Source organism: Myotis yumanensis, unplaced genomic scaffold (genome assembly GCF_028538775.1).
Source record: "Myotis yumanensis isolate MYYU_CA2020_CCGP unplaced genomic scaffold, mMyoYum1.0.hap1 SCAF_8, whole genome shotgun sequence".
Classification (NCBI taxonomy): domain Eukaryota; kingdom Metazoa; phylum Chordata; class Mammalia; order Chiroptera; family Vespertilionidae; genus Myotis; species Myotis yumanensis.
The window spans coordinates 86,419,640-86,438,731 of NW_027223759.1; the positions used below are offsets into that span (position 1 = coordinate 86,419,640).

A 19,092-nucleotide genomic window follows, 5' to 3' on the forward strand; every position below is an offset into this window, starting at 1 on the left:
AAAGGGGCCACATACTAAACATGACAAGCTCAGGAGAGGCCTGCATGACAGCCTTACAAACTCAGAGACCACAAGTAGCCATATGGGATGGTCTGGAATTCAAACTTCCTAATGAAAAGCAAGTCATGGTGAGTAGTCCTATCCTAGGCTGGCATCTTCCTTGACAAAGGTCAATCTTTACCTTAACTGAGCCTGTCAACTGTCTTTTTGCAGCTAAGATAACATACCTTTGGAATGCCTGAGAAATCCCTTTTTCCAGACTCCTCAGAGCACAATCTCCCACCAAAGCACCAGACCACGGAACCCTCATTGTTATCTTGTTCCCCCAATACCACCTCTATGTGCTATACTGTTAACTGTTAACTATACTATACCTATCAATGCAAAAGAAGTGTCTCTCTTTATTTCACTTTGTATCTAATCCCCACTTTCCTTTCTCCCACCACCCTAATCTACCACCAATGAAGGTCGTGTCTTTCTCTTTGATTCTGATGTATAAAATAAGGTGCATTCTTTGGAGCATTTTCTCATTCTGTTGAGATTTTGCTCCCCAGCAATTGTCATCAGTTTGGCTCAAATAAAATCATAAAAATTCTTATGGGTTTGGATGTTCCTTATGTTGACACTACACTGGGCAACAATTCAGATCTTACCTAACAATTAATCATTGGTCTATTTGTTATCAGACTTGCACAAGTATTTCTCATTTCCAACAACTTAAAAAGATATGCAACATTTTTCAAATTATAAAACTTTTCAGTAAAAAAACATTAGGTAGGATGCATTTGGCAGTAAAATGATAAACAAATATATTCATGTACAAAGGCCAATTGATTATCTTTTATCTAGTTTATAGTTTTGTTGGCAAATAAATATTTTGTCTTTTTCTTTGGCTTTCTAGTTGTAGGACTTCCATTCAGCCAGATTTCAGGCAATTCTGAATGATGAAATGTTCATGGATTTACCAGTATGATATTTTCATTCTTTCCTCATAAACATGTTAGCTTTGCTTATGAAACTCAACAACATGAACATATTTAACCAAATTAATGTCCATGGGCCTCACTTCAGTCAAATCCAATTAAAGATCATGAAGTGGCTGTGGATGACGGACACTAACCAGCCTTTAATAACTGGCTCTTCCATGCTGAAAACCAAGTTCCCCGTGAACATAAACGTATCTGCGTGATTGAAAGAACAAAAGCTTAAATAGAAAATAATTTGCTTTCAAAACCCAAGGGAAGAAAAACTGTAATTTTTGCTTCAAGGAGTTTGCTAATTATCTAGAGATGGGAAAAAAGAGAAAAATCTATAAAACAATGTATTTTTAACTCCCATATTCTTGCCAGTCAAAGCTGAAAGATCTTAGGGGTAACCTAGCAACAAGAAAAGAACCATTGGAGTATGAAGTATTCTATTACGGACAGGACTAATTGCTACTCAGCTGTTTTTTACTTGTTGATTTAGTCACAATTCTTACACTTTATATAAATATGACCAATTACACATCTTAGAAAGCAATTTGAATATGTCAAGAAATACAATCAAGGATGAAACTCATTTCTTCCCTAAGAGTATTGCTATTACATTAATAGTTTCTTTCAACTTAGCTCAAATCCAGGGCTTTTGTTACCTATTCAAAAAAGCATTATTATTGGAGAACCGAGATGGCAGCGTAGGTAAATGCCAGTACTCGCTGCCTCTTTCAACCACATCAAAATTACAACTAAAATACAGAAAAACCATCATTCATAACCGCCTGAAATCTGGTTGAATGGAAGTCCTACAACTAGAAAGGTAAAGAAGAAAGCACACTGAGACTGGTAGGAGGGGCAGAGGCGTGGAACAGGCTAGTCCGACACCCACGTGTGGCATGTTTTTTGTTTTGTTTTGTTTTGTTAAATATATTTTATTGATTTCAGAGAGGAAGGGAGAGAAGTGAGAGAAACATCAATGATGAGAGAGAATCGTTGATGGGCTGCCTCCTGCACACCACACACTGGGGATCGAGCCCACAACCCAAGCATGTGCCCCTGACCAGAATCAAACCTGGGACCCTTCAGTCCGCAGGCTGACACTCTATCCACTGAGCCAAACTGGCTAGGGCTTTTTTTTTCAATTTCAGAGAGGAAGAGAGAGGGCGAGAGAGGGAGAGAAACATCAACGATGAGAGAGAATCACTGATGGGACGCGTGGCATGTTTTTAATCAGAAGGTATATCTCCCCTGCCAAGGCCTCCCATAAGGAACAAGGGGTTCCCAGCCCAACACCAGACCCCTAGCCCAGGGTTCCAAATCTGGGAAGAGAAGTCCACATATCTTCAGGCTGTAAAAACCAGCCAGATTATAGTTGAGTGACAATGGAGGCTGTTGGAGTCCCAGGTATTCCTCTTAAAAGCCACTCTACCAATTCCAGGAGCCATAACAGCTCTACCCAATATATAAACACAAAAACAAGGAAGCAGTCAAAATGCAGAGACAAAGAAACACGTCACAAATGAAAGAACGAAAGAAATCTCCAGAAAGAGAAATAAATGAAATGGAAGCAAGCAAACTACTGGATACAGAGTTCAAAACAATGGTATAAGGCAGTGATGGTGAACCTTTTGAGCTCAGCGTGTCAGCATTTTGAAAAACCCTAACTTAACTCTGGTGCCGTATCACATATAGAAATTTTTTGATCTTTGAAACCATAGTAAAACAAAGACTTATATTTTTGATATTTATTTTATATATTTAAATGCCATTTAACAAAGAAAAATCAACCAAAAAATGAGTTCGAGTGTCACCTCTGACACGTGTGTCATAGGTTCGCCATCACTGGTATAAGGTTGCTCAAGAATCTTAATGATAATTTCAAAGACATGAAAAAGGACTGGTAAAAATGAAGGATACACTAACTGAAATGAAGAACAATTTACAGAGAATCAACAGTAGAGTAGATGAAGTCAAGAATCAAATAAGTGATTTGGAATATAAGGAAGCAAAAAACACCCAATCAGAACAGCAACAAGAAAAAAGAATCCGAAAAAGTGAGGACAGGGTAGGGAGCTTCTGAGACAACTTCAAGCGTACCAACATTCATATCATGAGGTTTTCGAAAGGAGAACAGAGAGAGCAAGAAACTGAAAATACACTGAAAAAATAATGACAGAAACCTTCCCTATTGGTGAAGGAAACAGACATACAAGTCCAGAAAGCACACAGTCCCAAAGAAGAGGAACCCAAGAGGCCCGCATCAAGATACATCATAATTAAAGTGCAAAAGGTTAAAGACAGAAAGAATCTTAAAAGCAGCAAGAGAGAAGCCGTTATCTACAAGGGGAGCTCCCATAAGACTGCCAGCTGATTTCTCAACAGAAACCTTGCAGGCCAGAAGGGATTGGCAAGAAATATTCAAAATGATGAAAAGCAAGGACCTATAACCAAGATTACTCTACCCAGCAAAGCTATCATTTAGAATCAAAGGACAGCTAAACAGCTTCCCAGACTAAAGGAATTTATCACCATTAAACCAATATCATATGAATGTTAAAGGGTCTTCTCTAAGAAGAATATAAAAAATATCAACAGTAGAATGGTAATAAATACATATCTATCAACAATTAAATCTAAAAAATAAAATAAACCAACAAGTAGGATAGAAACAGAATCACAGATACAGAGAACATTTTGACTGTTGCCAGATGGGAGGGGGGTTGTGGGATAGGTGAAAAAGATGAAGGGATTAAGAAGTACAAATTGGGCCCTAACCGGTTTGGCTCAGTGGACAGAGCATCAGCCTGCGGACTGAAGGGTCCCAAGTTCGATTCCGGTCAAGCGCATGTACCTTGGTTGCAGGCACATCCCCAGTAGGGGATGGGCAAGAGGCAGCTGATCGATGTTTCTCTCTCATCGATGTTTCTAACTCTCTACCCTTCTCCCTTCCTCTCTGTAGAAAATTAATAAAATATATTAAAAAAAAAAAAAGTACAAATTGGTTGTTACAGAATAGTCACAGGGATGTAAAGTACAGCATAAGGAATACTGTCAATAACAGTCTAATAACTCTGCATAGTGTCAGATGGGTGCAGGATTTATCAGGATGATCACGTATTAAGTATATAATATCTAATTGCTGGGGTGTACGCCTGAGACTAATATAATAGTATATGTCACCTGTGATTGAAAATAAAAAATTACTTTAGAAATAAATAAAGGGAATTAGAAAATAAGAAATAAAAGGAATTAATAAAAGCATTTTTAGGACAGTTTAAGCATTTTATAAGAAACATGCTATCAAAAGACAAATTCTTTACTGATAATGATAGGTACATAGCCGAGTGTAAGTCAAAAGGCCTGGATTGGGTTCTGGCTTTGCCCTTCCTTACATGGGGGAAATCACTCAAACTTCTTGACAATCTCAAGATATTCAAAATTTGAAAGTTCTGCTATGATTTCAGATCCCCAGCAACTCTGAAATAGCTATGATGCAATGAGGTATCCAGTGTATAAAAAAATTCTTGTTCACAATTGTCCCTTTGATGACTTTATTTACACAGTAATTCACTCTTTTCTTTTCTTTCCGTTCTGTAATCACAAGAATTATCCCTTGTCCTCAAATATCATTACAAGCTACAATAAACTGAATACAAATACTGGACAATGGGTCAGAACTCAAGTCTCAGTTATTATTTTATTTATTCAACCTACCACATACCAGGGACTTTGTGAGGCATTAAGGATAAAGGAATAAAACAAAGCTCTTGCCCTCATGAATAAAAATGTTTTGTAGTGATATGCACTAAGAAGGTAAGTCAAGCAGGATGAAGGCAGAGAGAGTTCCCTTAGAAAACTGGGTGTGCTATTCCAGGTGGCCTTTGTAATGAAGTGATACTACAGCCAAGATCTGGATGGAATGAGGAAGACAGCCATGATGACACAGAGGGCATAAATGTTTCGAGCAGAAGGATTCATAAGCACAGAGGCCCTAGAGCAGTGGTTCTCAACCTTCCTAATGCCGCGACCCTTTAATACAGTTCCTCATGCTGTGGTGACCCCCAACCATAAAATTATTTTTGTTGCTACTTCATAACTATAATTTTGCTACTGTTATGAATCATAATGTAAATATCTGATATGCAGGATGTATTTTCATTGTTCAAGACCCACAGAGAAGCTTAGAATGTTCAAAATCAGAAAGGCCAATGGAATGGCAGCCGAGAGAACTTTGGGGAAGAACAAAACAAGATGTCAACAGAATGGTGATGAGCACCAGACCACGCAGGGCCTGGAGGGCCATGATGACCCACTGAACTGTCGTCTCTATGTGGGGAAACGTCTGGAGGATTTTGAAGAGGGAATTAACATCGCTTAAGTTACATTCTAAAAGGATTACTCTGATTGCTGTGTGAAAAATAAACTTTAGGTGCAGTGATAGACTAAAATTAAGAATATTGGTTAGGCTAACACAAGAGCTCAGGTAAATTACAATGACGGCTTTCACTAAGAGAAAAGTAGCTGCTACAGTGAGAACCATTGGGTTTCTAGGTGTATTTTTAAAAGTAAAGCCAACAGGAACAGCTGATGAACTCAAGGCAGGTTATGAAAGAATGTCAATGACACATCCATAGGTTTTGGCTTCGGAAAGTGAGTAAATGGAAATTAAGTCTTAAGACCTAGAAACTCTTATCAAGACATTAAATTCAACTGCTCAGAAATAGCATAAGCATTGCTGACATAAGACTGACAAAGCAAAAACAGAATGACTGCTTTCTCTACTCACCATTTGCAGATTGTATCATATTTCCAGATTTTTGGACTTCATCAAATTTTGTAAAGATTAAATTCAACCTGTATGAATGAAAAGATATAAATTATTAACCATCACTGAAAAAACAGTAATACAAACCCACCTAATAACAAAGACAGTGACTATAATAATAACAACACCAACAACACTTGCTATAGGTCAAGCACTGACCTGAGGGCTCTGACAGATCTTGTTTAAACCTTGTAACGGCCTTATAGGGGTTATTACCATCCCCATTTTACAGATCAAGAAATCAAGAACCCCACAGCTTGCATAGGTGACACAGTTGGGGTGGAGATTTCAGCCCTGAGATTAAGAATCCAGAGCTCGTCCTCTCAGACATTATATTAAATTTATTGATCTATACAAAATGAATATACACTATGAAAAGCATATATTTCTGCCTAAGCACAGACTGCTAATTACTTAGGATAAAGATTTGTAAAATGCTCTAAATATTACAAAGGCTTTTCTTTTCGGTGATTTATGCTTAATCTTAAAATGCTATAAATAATTTATCTACAAACATTGTAACTGGGTAATCTTCATCTTTAAAAAAAAGCAATATGACATTAATTTTTTATTAGTAGATCATTTTCACCTTGACATTTAAATTGAAGCAAAACTCAGTATTCTGAGTGACACCAAAAATTAGAGGAAAGTTGGGGGTGGGGGGGTCACGAAAAAAGAGGCTTTCCCAAGCAAACACAGATACATTTGAATAAGTATAAAGGTTAAGATACCAAGGTAATGTACTTCTGCATTCAAACCTATGCCATCCATTTCAGGGACCTAATTTGAAATGTTAGCACTTTTCTTACAAACAATCCAGTCACACAAGCTCTAATCATTCCAACCATGTTTGTCCTTTCTTTCCAACCAGAATGGAAATTCCTTGGGGTGAAAATGGGAACTATATTCTTTTCGTATTCTGTACACACCAAGTACTATGTCATGCAGGAGAGTGATATCACGTGTGAAAAAGCTGGTACCTAATGCTGTCCCCTGCCCTCACTTCAGAAAACTAGTTATTTCAATCATTCTGGTCTTAGTGCCTGAGTTCATTCACTGAACCCCGCAGAGTTAGCTAGATGCTGAATGTGGAAAGTTCCTAACCTCTAGAGCTTCTCCTTCATTCTATTCTACTTAGAATTCTAAGTAACAGGGGAGCTAAAAATGCACATCAGCAGACAGAGGTAAAATGAAAGAGAGGAACTAGCCTGATATACTTCTTCTCCCTTCCCATTCCATGGTCCGTATCAATAAACTTCTCAACCCATCTTTCCATCTAAGTCCAGATATCGCCTCAGATTCCTTCTCAAACTGCTCTAGGCAGCCACTAACAATTAAGCACGGTTGGCATTTAAATTAAAAATCTAGCCCACCAGTGTTGCTCAGTGGTTGAGCATCAACCCAAGAACCAGGAAGTCAGGGTTTGATTCCTGGTCAGAGCACATGCCACCTCATTAGTCTTGGACTGACTTATTTGGTGTGTGCAACAGGAAATATTTTGCTTTCGGAGAACAAGAAAAATAGGTTTATTTGCATTACGCTTATTAGTTTGTGCAGTTCTTCAGTGTCTGATAAGTTAATATTCAAGAAAAAATATTAATTTTTATTAAAATGTATTATTTTATGTTAATGATGACTCATTTATTTCCGCCCTTTGTATCCAGCATGTCTTTATCAAATAAACCTATGTTGCTATGAAAATTGAACCTTTTTTTTGCGGCCCACATAAACTTAAACCTTGTTTATTTGGCCCGTGCTAACGTTTGAGTTTGACATGCTTGCTTTACCCCGACACCATGATCAAAAAGAATCAGGGACAACTGATTCACAGGGCAGCTGCCTGAGGTGCCAATCACAACTGGAGCCAAGAAACTGACCAAAGAGCTTACAAGGAAAAGCTGTAAAAAGCTCTGACATATTCCTGGGTAACTAGGAGGCCACACGTGTGTGCAAGGCTGGGTACCTGCCCAGGGAAGACCCAAGAAGGCACTGTCTCACCTCTGGCAGTAAAGGGGAAGGTGGAGCTGCACAAACTGCCGGCCAGGAAACTGAAAGCATGCCCCAACACACACAGAGAGCCCTTCGGCAAAGGCTGAGAGATACACCGGCTGAAAACCTATTCAATCGTTAGCTGAACTCTAAGCCAGTGGTCGGCAAACTCATTAGTCAACAGAGCCAAATATCAACAGTACTTCTTCAAAATAGACTCACCCAGGCCGAAAACCGACTTCTGCGCATGGGCCACGAAGTTTCAATCGCACTGTACATGCACGCCGCACGTGGTATTTTGTGGAAGAGCCACACTCAAGGGGTCAAAGAGCCGCATGTGGCTCATGAGCTGCAGTTTGCCAACCACGGTAGTCTAAGCTAACCAAGCAAAGACTTCAGTAGTCACACACAACAACAGAATACAGACTACAGAATCGGTTCAGGCAAGTCACTAAGTAAGCAGTAAGCAACGAACACCTTCAACAACAAGCCTGGGGAGGGAGAAGAACGTGCTTTTCAGAGGCGCCACAACATATAATTTGAAATGATGAGTTTCAACAAAAAATTATGAGACGTGTAAAGTAATAAGAAAATATAGCCCATACACAGGAAAAAAATCAATCAACAGAAACTATCTTTAATGGAAGCCCCGAAACTGGAATTAACCGAATGAAATCTACCATTATAAGTATGTTGTAAAGAACTAGAGCAGTGGTTCTCAACCTTCTGGCCCTTTAAATACAGTTCCTCATGTTGTGACCCAACCATAAAATTATTTTCGTTGCTACTTCATAACGGTAATGTTAATATCTGATATGCAGGATGGTCTTAGGCGACCTCTGTGAAAGGGTCATTCGACCGGTGAAGGGGTTGCGACCCACAGGTTGAGAACCACTGAACTAGAGGAAAGTATAAGAGCGATGTCTCAACAAATAGATAATATTAACAAAGAGAGAAAACATAAGAAAGAAACAGGTAAAAATTCTAGAAATGAAAAGTACAATAATTGCAAAAATTCACTAGGGACTCAACAATGGGTTTGAGCTGCAGCAGGAAGAAGGAGCAAACTTAAACATGAGCCAATTGCAAATACCCTGTTTGAGAAACAAAAGAGAGAAAAAACAACAGAGGGGGTGTAAAAAAAAAAAAGAGCAGCAACTAAGAGATGATCTTCCTACGATATGAACATATACATAATGGAAATTCTAGCAGAGAAGAAAAAAAGGGACAGAAAGAATATGTAAAAAAATAATGACTATAAACTTTCCAAATTTTATACAAAATATTAACCTATATATTAAAGAAGAAGTTTTAACAAATTCCAAACAGGATAAAGTTAAAGAGAACCTAACCTGGATACATGATAAGCAAAATGTCAAGAGAAAAGACAAATTCTTGAAAGCAACAGTATAGAAGCTGCTCATGTACAAGGATCCTTAATAAAATTAGTAACTGCTTTCTCATAAAAAAACAATGGGGGGCAGGCAGCAGTGGGATGACATATTCAAAGTCCTGAAATTAAAAATCTCCACCAAGAATTCTATAACCAACAAATTTACCCTTCAAAAATGAAGCAGTGCCCTAGCCTGTTTGGTTCAGTGGATAGAGTGTCAGCCTGTGGATCAAAGGGTCCGGGTTCGATTCCAGTCAAGGGCGTGTACCTTGGGGACAGTACCTTGGTTGCAAGCTCCTCCCCGGGCCGGGCTGGGCCCTGGTGAGGGCTCCTGCAGGAAGCAACCAATCAATGTGTTTCTCTCACATTGATGTTTCTCTCTCTGTCTTTCCCTCTCTCTTCCACTCTCCCTAAAAAATCAACAGAAAAATATCCTCAGGTGAGGATTAACAACAACAACAAAGAACAAAAAATAAAGCAGCAGCAGCCCTAGCTGGTTTGGCTCAGTGAATAGAGCATCGGCCTGCAGGCTAAAGGGTCCTGGGTTCAATTCCAGTCAAGAGCACATGCTGGGGTTGCGGGCTCGATCCCCAGTAGGGTGTGTGCAGGAGGCAGCCAATCAATGATTCTCTCTCATCACTGATGTTTCTATCTCTCTCTCTTCCTCTCTGAAATCAATAAAAATATATATTTTTTTTAAATGAAGCCGACAGCATGGATGGACCTGGAGAGTATTATGCTAAGCAAAATAAAGCCAGTCAGAGAAAAACAAGTATCACATGATCTCACTCATATGTGGAATCTAATGAACAAAATACACTGACAAAAAAAATAGGGCCAGAGAGATGGAAACATGGAACAGACTGTTGACTCTCAGGGGAAAGGGGGGTTGGGGAGATGGGAAGAGATTACCCCGAGAACATATATGCACAGCCCATGGACACAGACAATAGTGTGGTGAAGGTCTAGGGTGGGACAGGAGCTGGGTGGAGGGGTCAAAAATGGGGAGATTGGGGGACATCTGTAAAGTGTCAACAATAAAAAACTAAAATAAAAAAGGATGAAATCAAAAGAGGAATTATAAAATACTTTGAGATGAATGAAAATGAAAACACAATATGCCCAAACTTATAGGATGCAGCTAAAGTAGAACTCTTTAAAGAAAAATTTATAGGCATAAATGTCTATCTTAAAACACAAGATCTCAAATAACTTTGTGGGGGTGGGGAAAGCAAAAGCAACCAAACAAAAGGAAGAAATAATGACAATTAGAGCAGAAATATATAAAAAAGGGAAACAGAAAAACATTAGAGAAAATCAACAAACCAAAAGTTAGTTCTTGGAAAAGACCTTTAGCTAGAATGACCAAAGAGAAAAGATTCAAACTACTGGAATTAAAAGATGAAAGAAGACATATTTCTAATTGTCCTTAGAAAAAAAGAAAATTACAAGAGGGCAACATGAACTCTGTCAAAAATTAGATAACTTAGATAAAATTCCTAGATAGACACAAACTACCAAAATGGACTCAACAAGTAACAAAATCCTAATAGACCTATACCAAAAGACATTAATTATAGTAATCAAAACACATCCCCCTAAAGCAGCAGTTCTCAACCTGTGGGTCGCGACCCCTTTGGGGCTGAACGATCCTTTCACAGGGGTCGCCTAAGACCATCGGAAAACACATATATAATGACATATTGTTTTTGTGATTAATCACTATGCTTTAATTATGTTCAATTTGTAACAATGAAATTGGGGGTCACTACAACATGAGGAACTGTATTAAAGGGTCGCGGCATTAGGAAGGTTGAGAACCACTGCCCTAAAGCAAAGGCCCAGATGGTGAACACTTGGTAAATTCTAATAAATGTTTAAACAAGAATTAATACCAATCCTTCACAAAGTCTTTTAAAATACTGCCAAAACGGGTTTGGCTCAGTGGATAGAGCGTCGGCCTGCGGACTGAAAGGTCCCAGGTTCGATTCCGGTCAAGGGCATGTACCTGGGTTGCGGGCACATCTCCAATCCAGTGGAGATGTGCAGGAGGCAGCTGGTCGATGTTTCTATCTCATCGATGTTTCTAACTCTCTATCTCTCTCCCTTCCTCTCTGTAAAAAATCAATAAAATATATTTTAAATAAATAAATAAAATACAGATGAGGACAGGGGAAACTAGGTAGAGGAGGAGAGGAATAATCAGCTTTTCTATAAATCTAGAATGGCTCTAAAAAATAGTCTAGCCCAGCCAGTGTAGAGCATTAACTGGCTCAAGTGGTAGACCATTAACCCATGAACCAGGAGGTCACAGGTTGATTCCAGGTCAGGGCACAGGCCAGGAGCTGAAAGCTCCATCTCCAGTAGGGTCATAAGGGGTGCAGGAGGCAGCTGTTCAATGACTCTTTCTCATAATTGATGTTTCTATCTCTCCTTTCCTCTCTATGAAATCAATAAAAAATATATTTTAAAAAATAGTAAATTATTTTTAGGTAGGTAGATAAGTATAGATAGATATAGAGATACTGGTAAAGAAACTAGCCCAGATCCAAACACAAGGTTCCAAGTTGAAAGGCCCTCTAAGCAATGAAAATAGTCTCTATAAGACTCCTCACCATAAAGTTGCAGACAAACTCTAGAGACAGAAAATCAAAGTTACCTACTTTGATAGACTGCAGAATCAGAATGACTTTGGACTTCTCAGTAGAAAGAAACACTAAAAGCTGGAATGCATGGACATTAGTTTTAACATTCTGGATGAAAATGACTTTCAACCTAGATTTCTAAACCCTGACAAACTACCAATATCAAAATAGAATAAAGATCTTCTCAGACTCAAAGAAAGTTTCCTCCACATCTTTTCTGAGAAAGCTAATGGAGGATATGCATAACTAAAATAAGAGAGAAAACCAAAAAAGACATGGTGTTCCCCCCACCCCCCCACCCCCCAAAAAACAAACACCAGATGCCTCTGCAGAGAAAGGCGAAGTGAAGCCCCAACATGCTGGTAGAGCTGCCAGGAGGATACCTAAAATTGAGGCTGTGAAGGCAGAGAGGCCGCCCATCAGACCGGACAGGCTCAAGGTCACGTCCACAACTGGCAGTACACAGACAGTCCTCAGGGTAAGATGTGGACACTATGCACATGAAATATGATTAATAACCCAGGACAAACAAAAGGATGGGGGGGGGGGGGTAAAGTAATTATAATTCACCAAATATAGATAGTGCATGGCATACTTAACTATAATATAAACTAAATGTTCTAATCAAAATTAAAACATGACTATATTTGGTGGGTGTGGAGATGGCAGCTATACATGAGGGAGGTTAGAAAGAAAGAGCTGAAATTTACCCTCCATGATGCAAAGTAAAGTTCTTGTGACAAAAAAACTAAAGTTTAGCAATACATGCACAGTATTTGGAGACAGAGCAATAGGTATAAAAGCAGCCATAAGCCAGGTGACAGCGTTTGCCTCTGCAGAAAAATGGCAGAGAGGTAAAGGTAAGGACCTGCCTTTCTTCCATCTCTCATACACCTTGTCAGCTCTCTCTGCATACCTCACTGGCAGTAACAAACTTAGAAATGAGAGCAGACATTGCCGAGCACATCTCTCATCCTGCTCTTGCCGTGGGCCCTCTCTACAGCACTAAGCTTTAGCAAGCAAATTTACAACGAGAAAGTTTCCATTTTTCCCTTAACTATACAATCAGTAAGTAATAATGTCTAGTGAATGTCCATAAATTTTTAAATAGATTGAAATAGCAAAACAAACATTATGAGAACTATTCAAAACTGCAGGGTCACAGTAAGTTCACCACATGGCCACAATGCATCGGCTCCCTCTATAAATTAAAGTTTCTCCAGGTTTAAAGCAGCTGCTGTTCCAGGCAATTGGTTCCCAAATGATGGTACCAGAGACAAACACCAGTCTTTTACCCATAGCTTCCAAACTAAATATACCACACTGATACAAATATCGCCTGGCATATCCAACAGGAGGACAGGGAATGCCATAGCGTGCCGAAAGCACGTGTCTATGAAAGTAAGCCACAGGAGTGACAGAGCGTGCCCAGCATGCCACACAAACATCCCGCAACCATATGGCATGCTACATTGGACAGCTACAAACTGTGCACTTACTTTCTGCACATATCATGTGCGTGAACTGTGAAAACAATGTGTTAAACAATGTAAAATGGCCGAAGACTATCCTAACTAAAGTTCACAGCTCAACAATGCGGAGAACCTGTGTGGGGAGAGGGACCTGCTAACATGAAGACTTGGTTGAAAATCTCTGCTTTACTTTTTGGCTCAAATATGATTTTAGCCACCAGACAACAAGGCTAAAACAGCTTTTAACACGTGACCCAAACCCCTAATTCCAGCTCCTCCAACGTGATAGTCACTTCCCAACTGTGAAATGAACAAAGAGAACTGCTGCTCAGATGAGTCTGCTCTTATTCAAGTTATTTAGCTGGTATGATGAAGGCATTCTTTTACATCATGTATTTTTTTAGAGTTATAGTTAACCTTCTTCTCAAATGTAGTTCTCAATAAGCAAACTCATAGGAGGTCAACATTTTCATTCCAGGACAAAACTCAAGTTTTAGAAAGCATTAAGCAAATTCTACAAGATTTCATTAGTCCTATGGAATCCCGCTAAGCTGAAAAATCTGCTATGCTCACATAATAACAAAAAAGTCTATAATGATGTAACAGAGGTCTAGAATAGTCAAGTATTCAAGTCAACCATTGGAGCCACACAGAGCAGACACTGAGTTTCCCAAACAACGGGAGAATTCTTTACAAGTCTCGTTCCATTTGGACACATCCCCAACAAAATAAAAGTGGCAGCCAGAGCCTCTGACACTCAGTGCTAGACCTTAGGTAACTGTCTTGCAATAAATCCAAAGAAACCTGGTTTCAGCTTCTTTCACTAGAGCACGTTTTTAAAGAACTGCCAGCCTCATTCTCCAAGCCCTGTGCATTCACAAGAACGGCTGTGACCATGTGTGTCCATTTTAACAGGACTACCTTCTCCATTTGGTTCAGAATTTGGGGGGAAATTTTTAGATAACATGAGATAGCAGAAACCCCCATTCCTATTCACAGAGGCCCAGCTCTTCTGTAGCTTTTTATATATTTTTAAAAAGTATGTGGCCCTGGCTGGTGTGGCTCAGTTGGTTGGAGTGTTGCCCCATACACCAGAAGGTGGTGGGTTTGATTCCGGTCAGGGCACATACCCAGGTTACGGGTTTGATCCCCAGTCCGGGCGTGTACGAGAGGCAACTGATCTCTCTCTCTCTCTCTCAAATTAAAAAAAAAAAAAAAAAAAAAAAAAAGATTAGCAGAAAGCACACGACACGCATACCTGGGGCTCTGGCATCCACTGCCTCTGGGACCTTACCTAAAACACCCTCTATGCTGAGTGGCTTCTAGGCCACTCCCACATTTAACAATTTGCTAACAGAACTCACCATATAGTCATGCTCACAGCTGTAATTATTACAGGACAATCGTAGTAAAAGAACACAAAGAAAAACCAGCAACTGGAAAAGGTGTGCGGGGTGAGGACCAGGTGCGCCAGGCACACGCTTCCTAGAGCCTCCACTGGTGAAGTCACACAGGATGTGGTTAATCTCCCAGCAACAGGTGGGGACCACCTGGGAAAGGCGGTCTGCTCATTAGAGTCTCAGTGCCTGGAGATTTTATTGGGGCTGGTCACACAGACACCCTCTGCCCAGTACTTTCCAAAATGTCAGACTCCCTGAAGGAAAGTAGGGGCACAGCGTAAGGCCTGCACCGTGGGGCACAGGGAGCCACTTTTTGGGAATACTGGGAATCGTCCCCACATCCAAGTTTCCAGACACTGCCCAGGGCCAACCCTGCAAGCAGGCGTCTCCAGACAGCCGTCCGGCCTGCGGGGCCAGCTCCTTCCTGCACCCACCTCTAGGTCTCACCACAGCAACCTTCGAGCGTTACCCAGGAACCCCACCGTGTACGCTGCTGGTCCATTCAGGGCCCCTGCCCCTGTGAGCTGCAGAGCATGGTGAGCCATCCTGGAGCAGGAGAGTCTCGCTGCCTAAGGCCTATTTTCCCAACAATGATCGTGACATCATCAAACAGCCCTCTGCCTCCAGCCCCTGCTCTGCCGTTCATCTGTGTCCTCCCTCCAATTTTGCCCAAGAGATTGTTCAGTAGTTTCGTCTTTAAGTTTTGTCTCTCACCATTCATTCAAAATCCAGAAGGCTGAGGTTAGTAAAACATGGGCATAAAAACGCTATTCTCAGAGATTACCTTTGTAAGCACACGAAGAGTAGTTAAAGGCCCATCTCATTGCCTTGTGCACAGCTCAGGGCCCATAGTGAGAGCGATACCGGGTCCGACATGACTCAGCAAGAAAGAATATAGCCCCACGCAGCTGCTCGTGGAATCCTGTCCTTAGGGTGAGGGGCCCACTGTCATATCCAATTAAGGGACATCAAGACCCCTGTATACTTCAACATTCCATCCCATGTCTAGGTGCTCTGTAAACTCTTGTCAAACAGGATGAAGAAACGAAAAGGCGAGACAGAGAACAGAGCTTCAGGCCCAGCTCTGACTCGGCTGTGTGAGCTCACTGCATGTCTCTGGGCCTCTGCTGTTGCCGTGGCCACAAGGACAGGCTCTGACCAGCTGCTCTGTGAGTGCGGTCCACCTCTAACTCGCAGGGTTTTCACGTGACTTTCTCCCTTAAAGGAATGGGCGGGGCAAGGGGTTTGGAATTCATTTGGTGCAAGGTTTCTGCATCACAGTTCAAATTATGCACATCCAACTCTCCATTAATTTTTAAATTCAGACACAACAGAGACATCTGTGCACTCAAGTTGCCTTGGGTCTGATAAGATGCTGACCCCCAGCTTCTTCGCGGGGAGGCTGACATTACTGAACAGAAAACTACCATTTCAAAGATGTTTTCCAAACCAAACTCATTCTTAGAAAGGCTCCACTCACTCAAAGATACTCTAAGCACATACTATAACTAGGTGCTGTGTGTATATAATATATAGAACCATCTGAACCAAAAGAACGGTGAATTTTCAAAATCCACCCATTTTAAATATTCTTGTAAAATCAGGGGATGGCCGGGACTTGGCTAGATGCCTGGGTGAGAGAGTCTTACCTCTGAGGAACTGGAATGGGAAGGGACCCCTGACATACCATACGATCAGGATATTCTCTCCCATCACCAATCCACTAACCATACATTCTTTGAAAATTTATCACAACAAAAGAAGAAGTGCAAACCAAAATGTTAACTGAAAAACAGCAGGAGGAAGAGCAGAAGAAGGGAAAAAAGTCTGAACTCACCGGGACTGCGGCAATCCTTTTTTACTGAGGTCCGCCCTCACACGTTCTCCTACATGTCTGTAAATTTCCACTAAGCTGTTTATTGCTGCATCTCGAACCTAGATGTAAAAGAAGAGATCTTACAGCTCTCGGTGTCATCCGACAGCACTTCCTGCTGGGACACAGCAGGCTACACACCACCCCAAGTTCATTGCCATTTTACCAATGCAACTGTGTATACAATCCTTTCTAGATATTTGACCAGATGAACCCATGGTTAACAGTTTTGACTCTGTAGGTACGATCCCAAAGAGTAGAAAAACTTAGGTCCTATTCCCATATACATATTCAAGTCCATATCCCTTAGATTTTTTTTCATTCTTTAAGATGATGTCAGAAAACTAGAATTTTCAGGGCATCTTTCCAAATTAGAAAGTAATACAAATACATAAATTATACTGACAATAAAACACCACGTAAAGTACTCTGGATTTAGGTCAAACACTAAGTGAATAAGGAAAATGGGCAGTACGGCCTGTATTCAAGAAGCTCATAAATTAAAAATTAAAAATGGGAAAAACACTCATGGTTCTAGAAAGGAAATGGGGAAAATTCCATATATTCTACATTTAATACAGGAGAGGCTGTAATAAAATCACTTTATACATGAGTACAAAGAGCTGGTAGTTTAGGGAGGGAACACGCACACCACAGGAGACCAAGGAATGTTCTATGGGGAGGAAGGAACCACCTGGAATGTGCCTGAATGTGCATTTTACCAGGAAAGGATGCAATGAGGCAGCTGCCAAGCGAGGCGCAGCCTGCACGAGGGCCTGGGAGCAGAGTGAAGGCGTGAGCCTCAGGAAGAGCAAGTAAGCAGCCAGGACAAACACAAACATGAACAAAGGAGGCAGCAATAAGTAAGGCTCAAGGGCAGAATGGAATAAAAAAAAAAAAGAGAGGAAAAAAACAAGGGGAAACTCAAATATGAACTATTACACATTGCCATTATGTCAATATTAAATTTATTGAATGTGAAAATGAGATAGCTATATATATAAAAGGCTAATATCCTAAGTGTCCAAGGGTCCGACCGGTTGCTATGATGCGCACTGACCACCAGGGGGGCAGACGCTCAATGCAGGAGCTGCCATGATGGGCACAGAGAAATGGCACCATGGACCTGGCACCCACAAAGCAACACTCGGCTTCCCCAAGTGAGACACAGGCCCCACCACCACCCTGCACAGCCACAGCCCACCAAATCGCAGCCAACGCTGCTGAGACCCCATGGTGCAAAATGCGGCCCACAGCCCAGCCCAGCCCAGAAATGGTGGCCATGGCGCCAGGTAATAACATCACATAGCAACCACCCGGCTTCCTCTCCTTGGCAGCGACTAGCCTCCTTGCAGTTTCTTCAGCCCAGGAACACAGCTTGCTTTGTAGCCAGGTGCAAACATTTCACATTGTAACCAAATGTCTGTAAAGCGTTTTCCCGTGCCTCATCTCATTTGATCCTCACAGAAGTCCTGGAGGAGGTAGATAGACTCAGTGGAATCCCATTTTCTTTTCATTAGCAGGAAAATGGAGATTTAGAAAATTTAGAAACTTGACCCAACTGAAAAGAAGTAAGAAATGGTGGACCTTGAAAATGACTTCAGGTTTTCTCACTGCGCAGAATATAGTCAAACACTGCTGCAGTTAAATATTTTACCCTTTGTTCTCCCTGTGTGATCTACAATAATAATCTGCTTCATGTTGATATTTACTGCTGTGTTGCTGACAATTACCTGAAAGAGAAGTTGGGGTGCTTCACTGGGCTGGAAGAAGTTAAGCTACATCAGAAAGCAGGTCTAATTAAGCAAGTTCATTCTATATATAAAAAAGGCTAAGTTGACTTGTGCTTGCATGATACATATAAAGCTCTCACTGGCACCAATCGCATGCGTACGTTTCAATCTGTCATTGTCAAACGTGAATTTGGTTGACACTTCTATTATAGAAGAATAGTGATATTAAAATGTTTCTTCTAATTAATTTCCTTTCAATGTGCACAAATCCATGCACTGGGCCACTAGTGCTTATATAAGAAAATGTCCTGTTGTTAAGAGATGCACAGTATAAAGCATCAGGACTAAAAATATCATGTCTATAAGACACTTTCAAATGTTAAGGAAAAAGCGTATTTTTGTCTACCTCAAACTCACCACAAGAAGGAACCCTAACATTTCAGGCCAGTAGGACTGCACAAGACAAGAGCCCACATGTTCAGCATTACCTGCCGGGCCTGAGTTGAATGCTTTACAGATTCTGAGGTCTCTGCATCTGCAGCCATCCTCACAGGGCCTCTGTGGACCGTGTCATGGGGTCTGGGGCAGTGAGGCCAGCCACCTGCCGCCTGAGTGCAGGCCCACATCCTTCTCACCTTAGAACACTGCCTTCCACTGAGGGTGTCAAAATAGAGATCCCTGTGAATCTTACAGCTTGAGGGACGGCTCCACCTCCAGAGAAAGGAAGGGTGCGGTAAGCTGATGGGAAGCAAACCTACCCTCTCCTGGGAGAACAGCCCCAGCCA

The 19,092-nt window shown here is 40.9% G+C and overlaps 1 protein-coding gene across 2 annotated transcripts in view; it reads right to left on the reverse strand.

The window, feature by feature from the left end:
• Positions 1-19,092, reverse strand: part of CLASP1 (cytoplasmic linker associated protein 1) — a 270,250-nt gene that overhangs the window by 147,161 nt on the left and 103,997 nt on the right. For both annotated transcript variants that reach the window (XM_070423157.1, XM_070423156.1), the window contains exons 7-8: positions 16,539-16,636; positions 5,764-5,831 (exon numbers count right to left, since the gene is read on the reverse strand). In XM_070423157.1, coding sequence (XP_070279258.1) covers positions 5,764-5,831; positions 16,539-16,636 — 166 coding nt within the window. The remainder of the gene's footprint in view (positions 1-5,763; positions 5,832-16,538; positions 16,637-19,092) is intronic.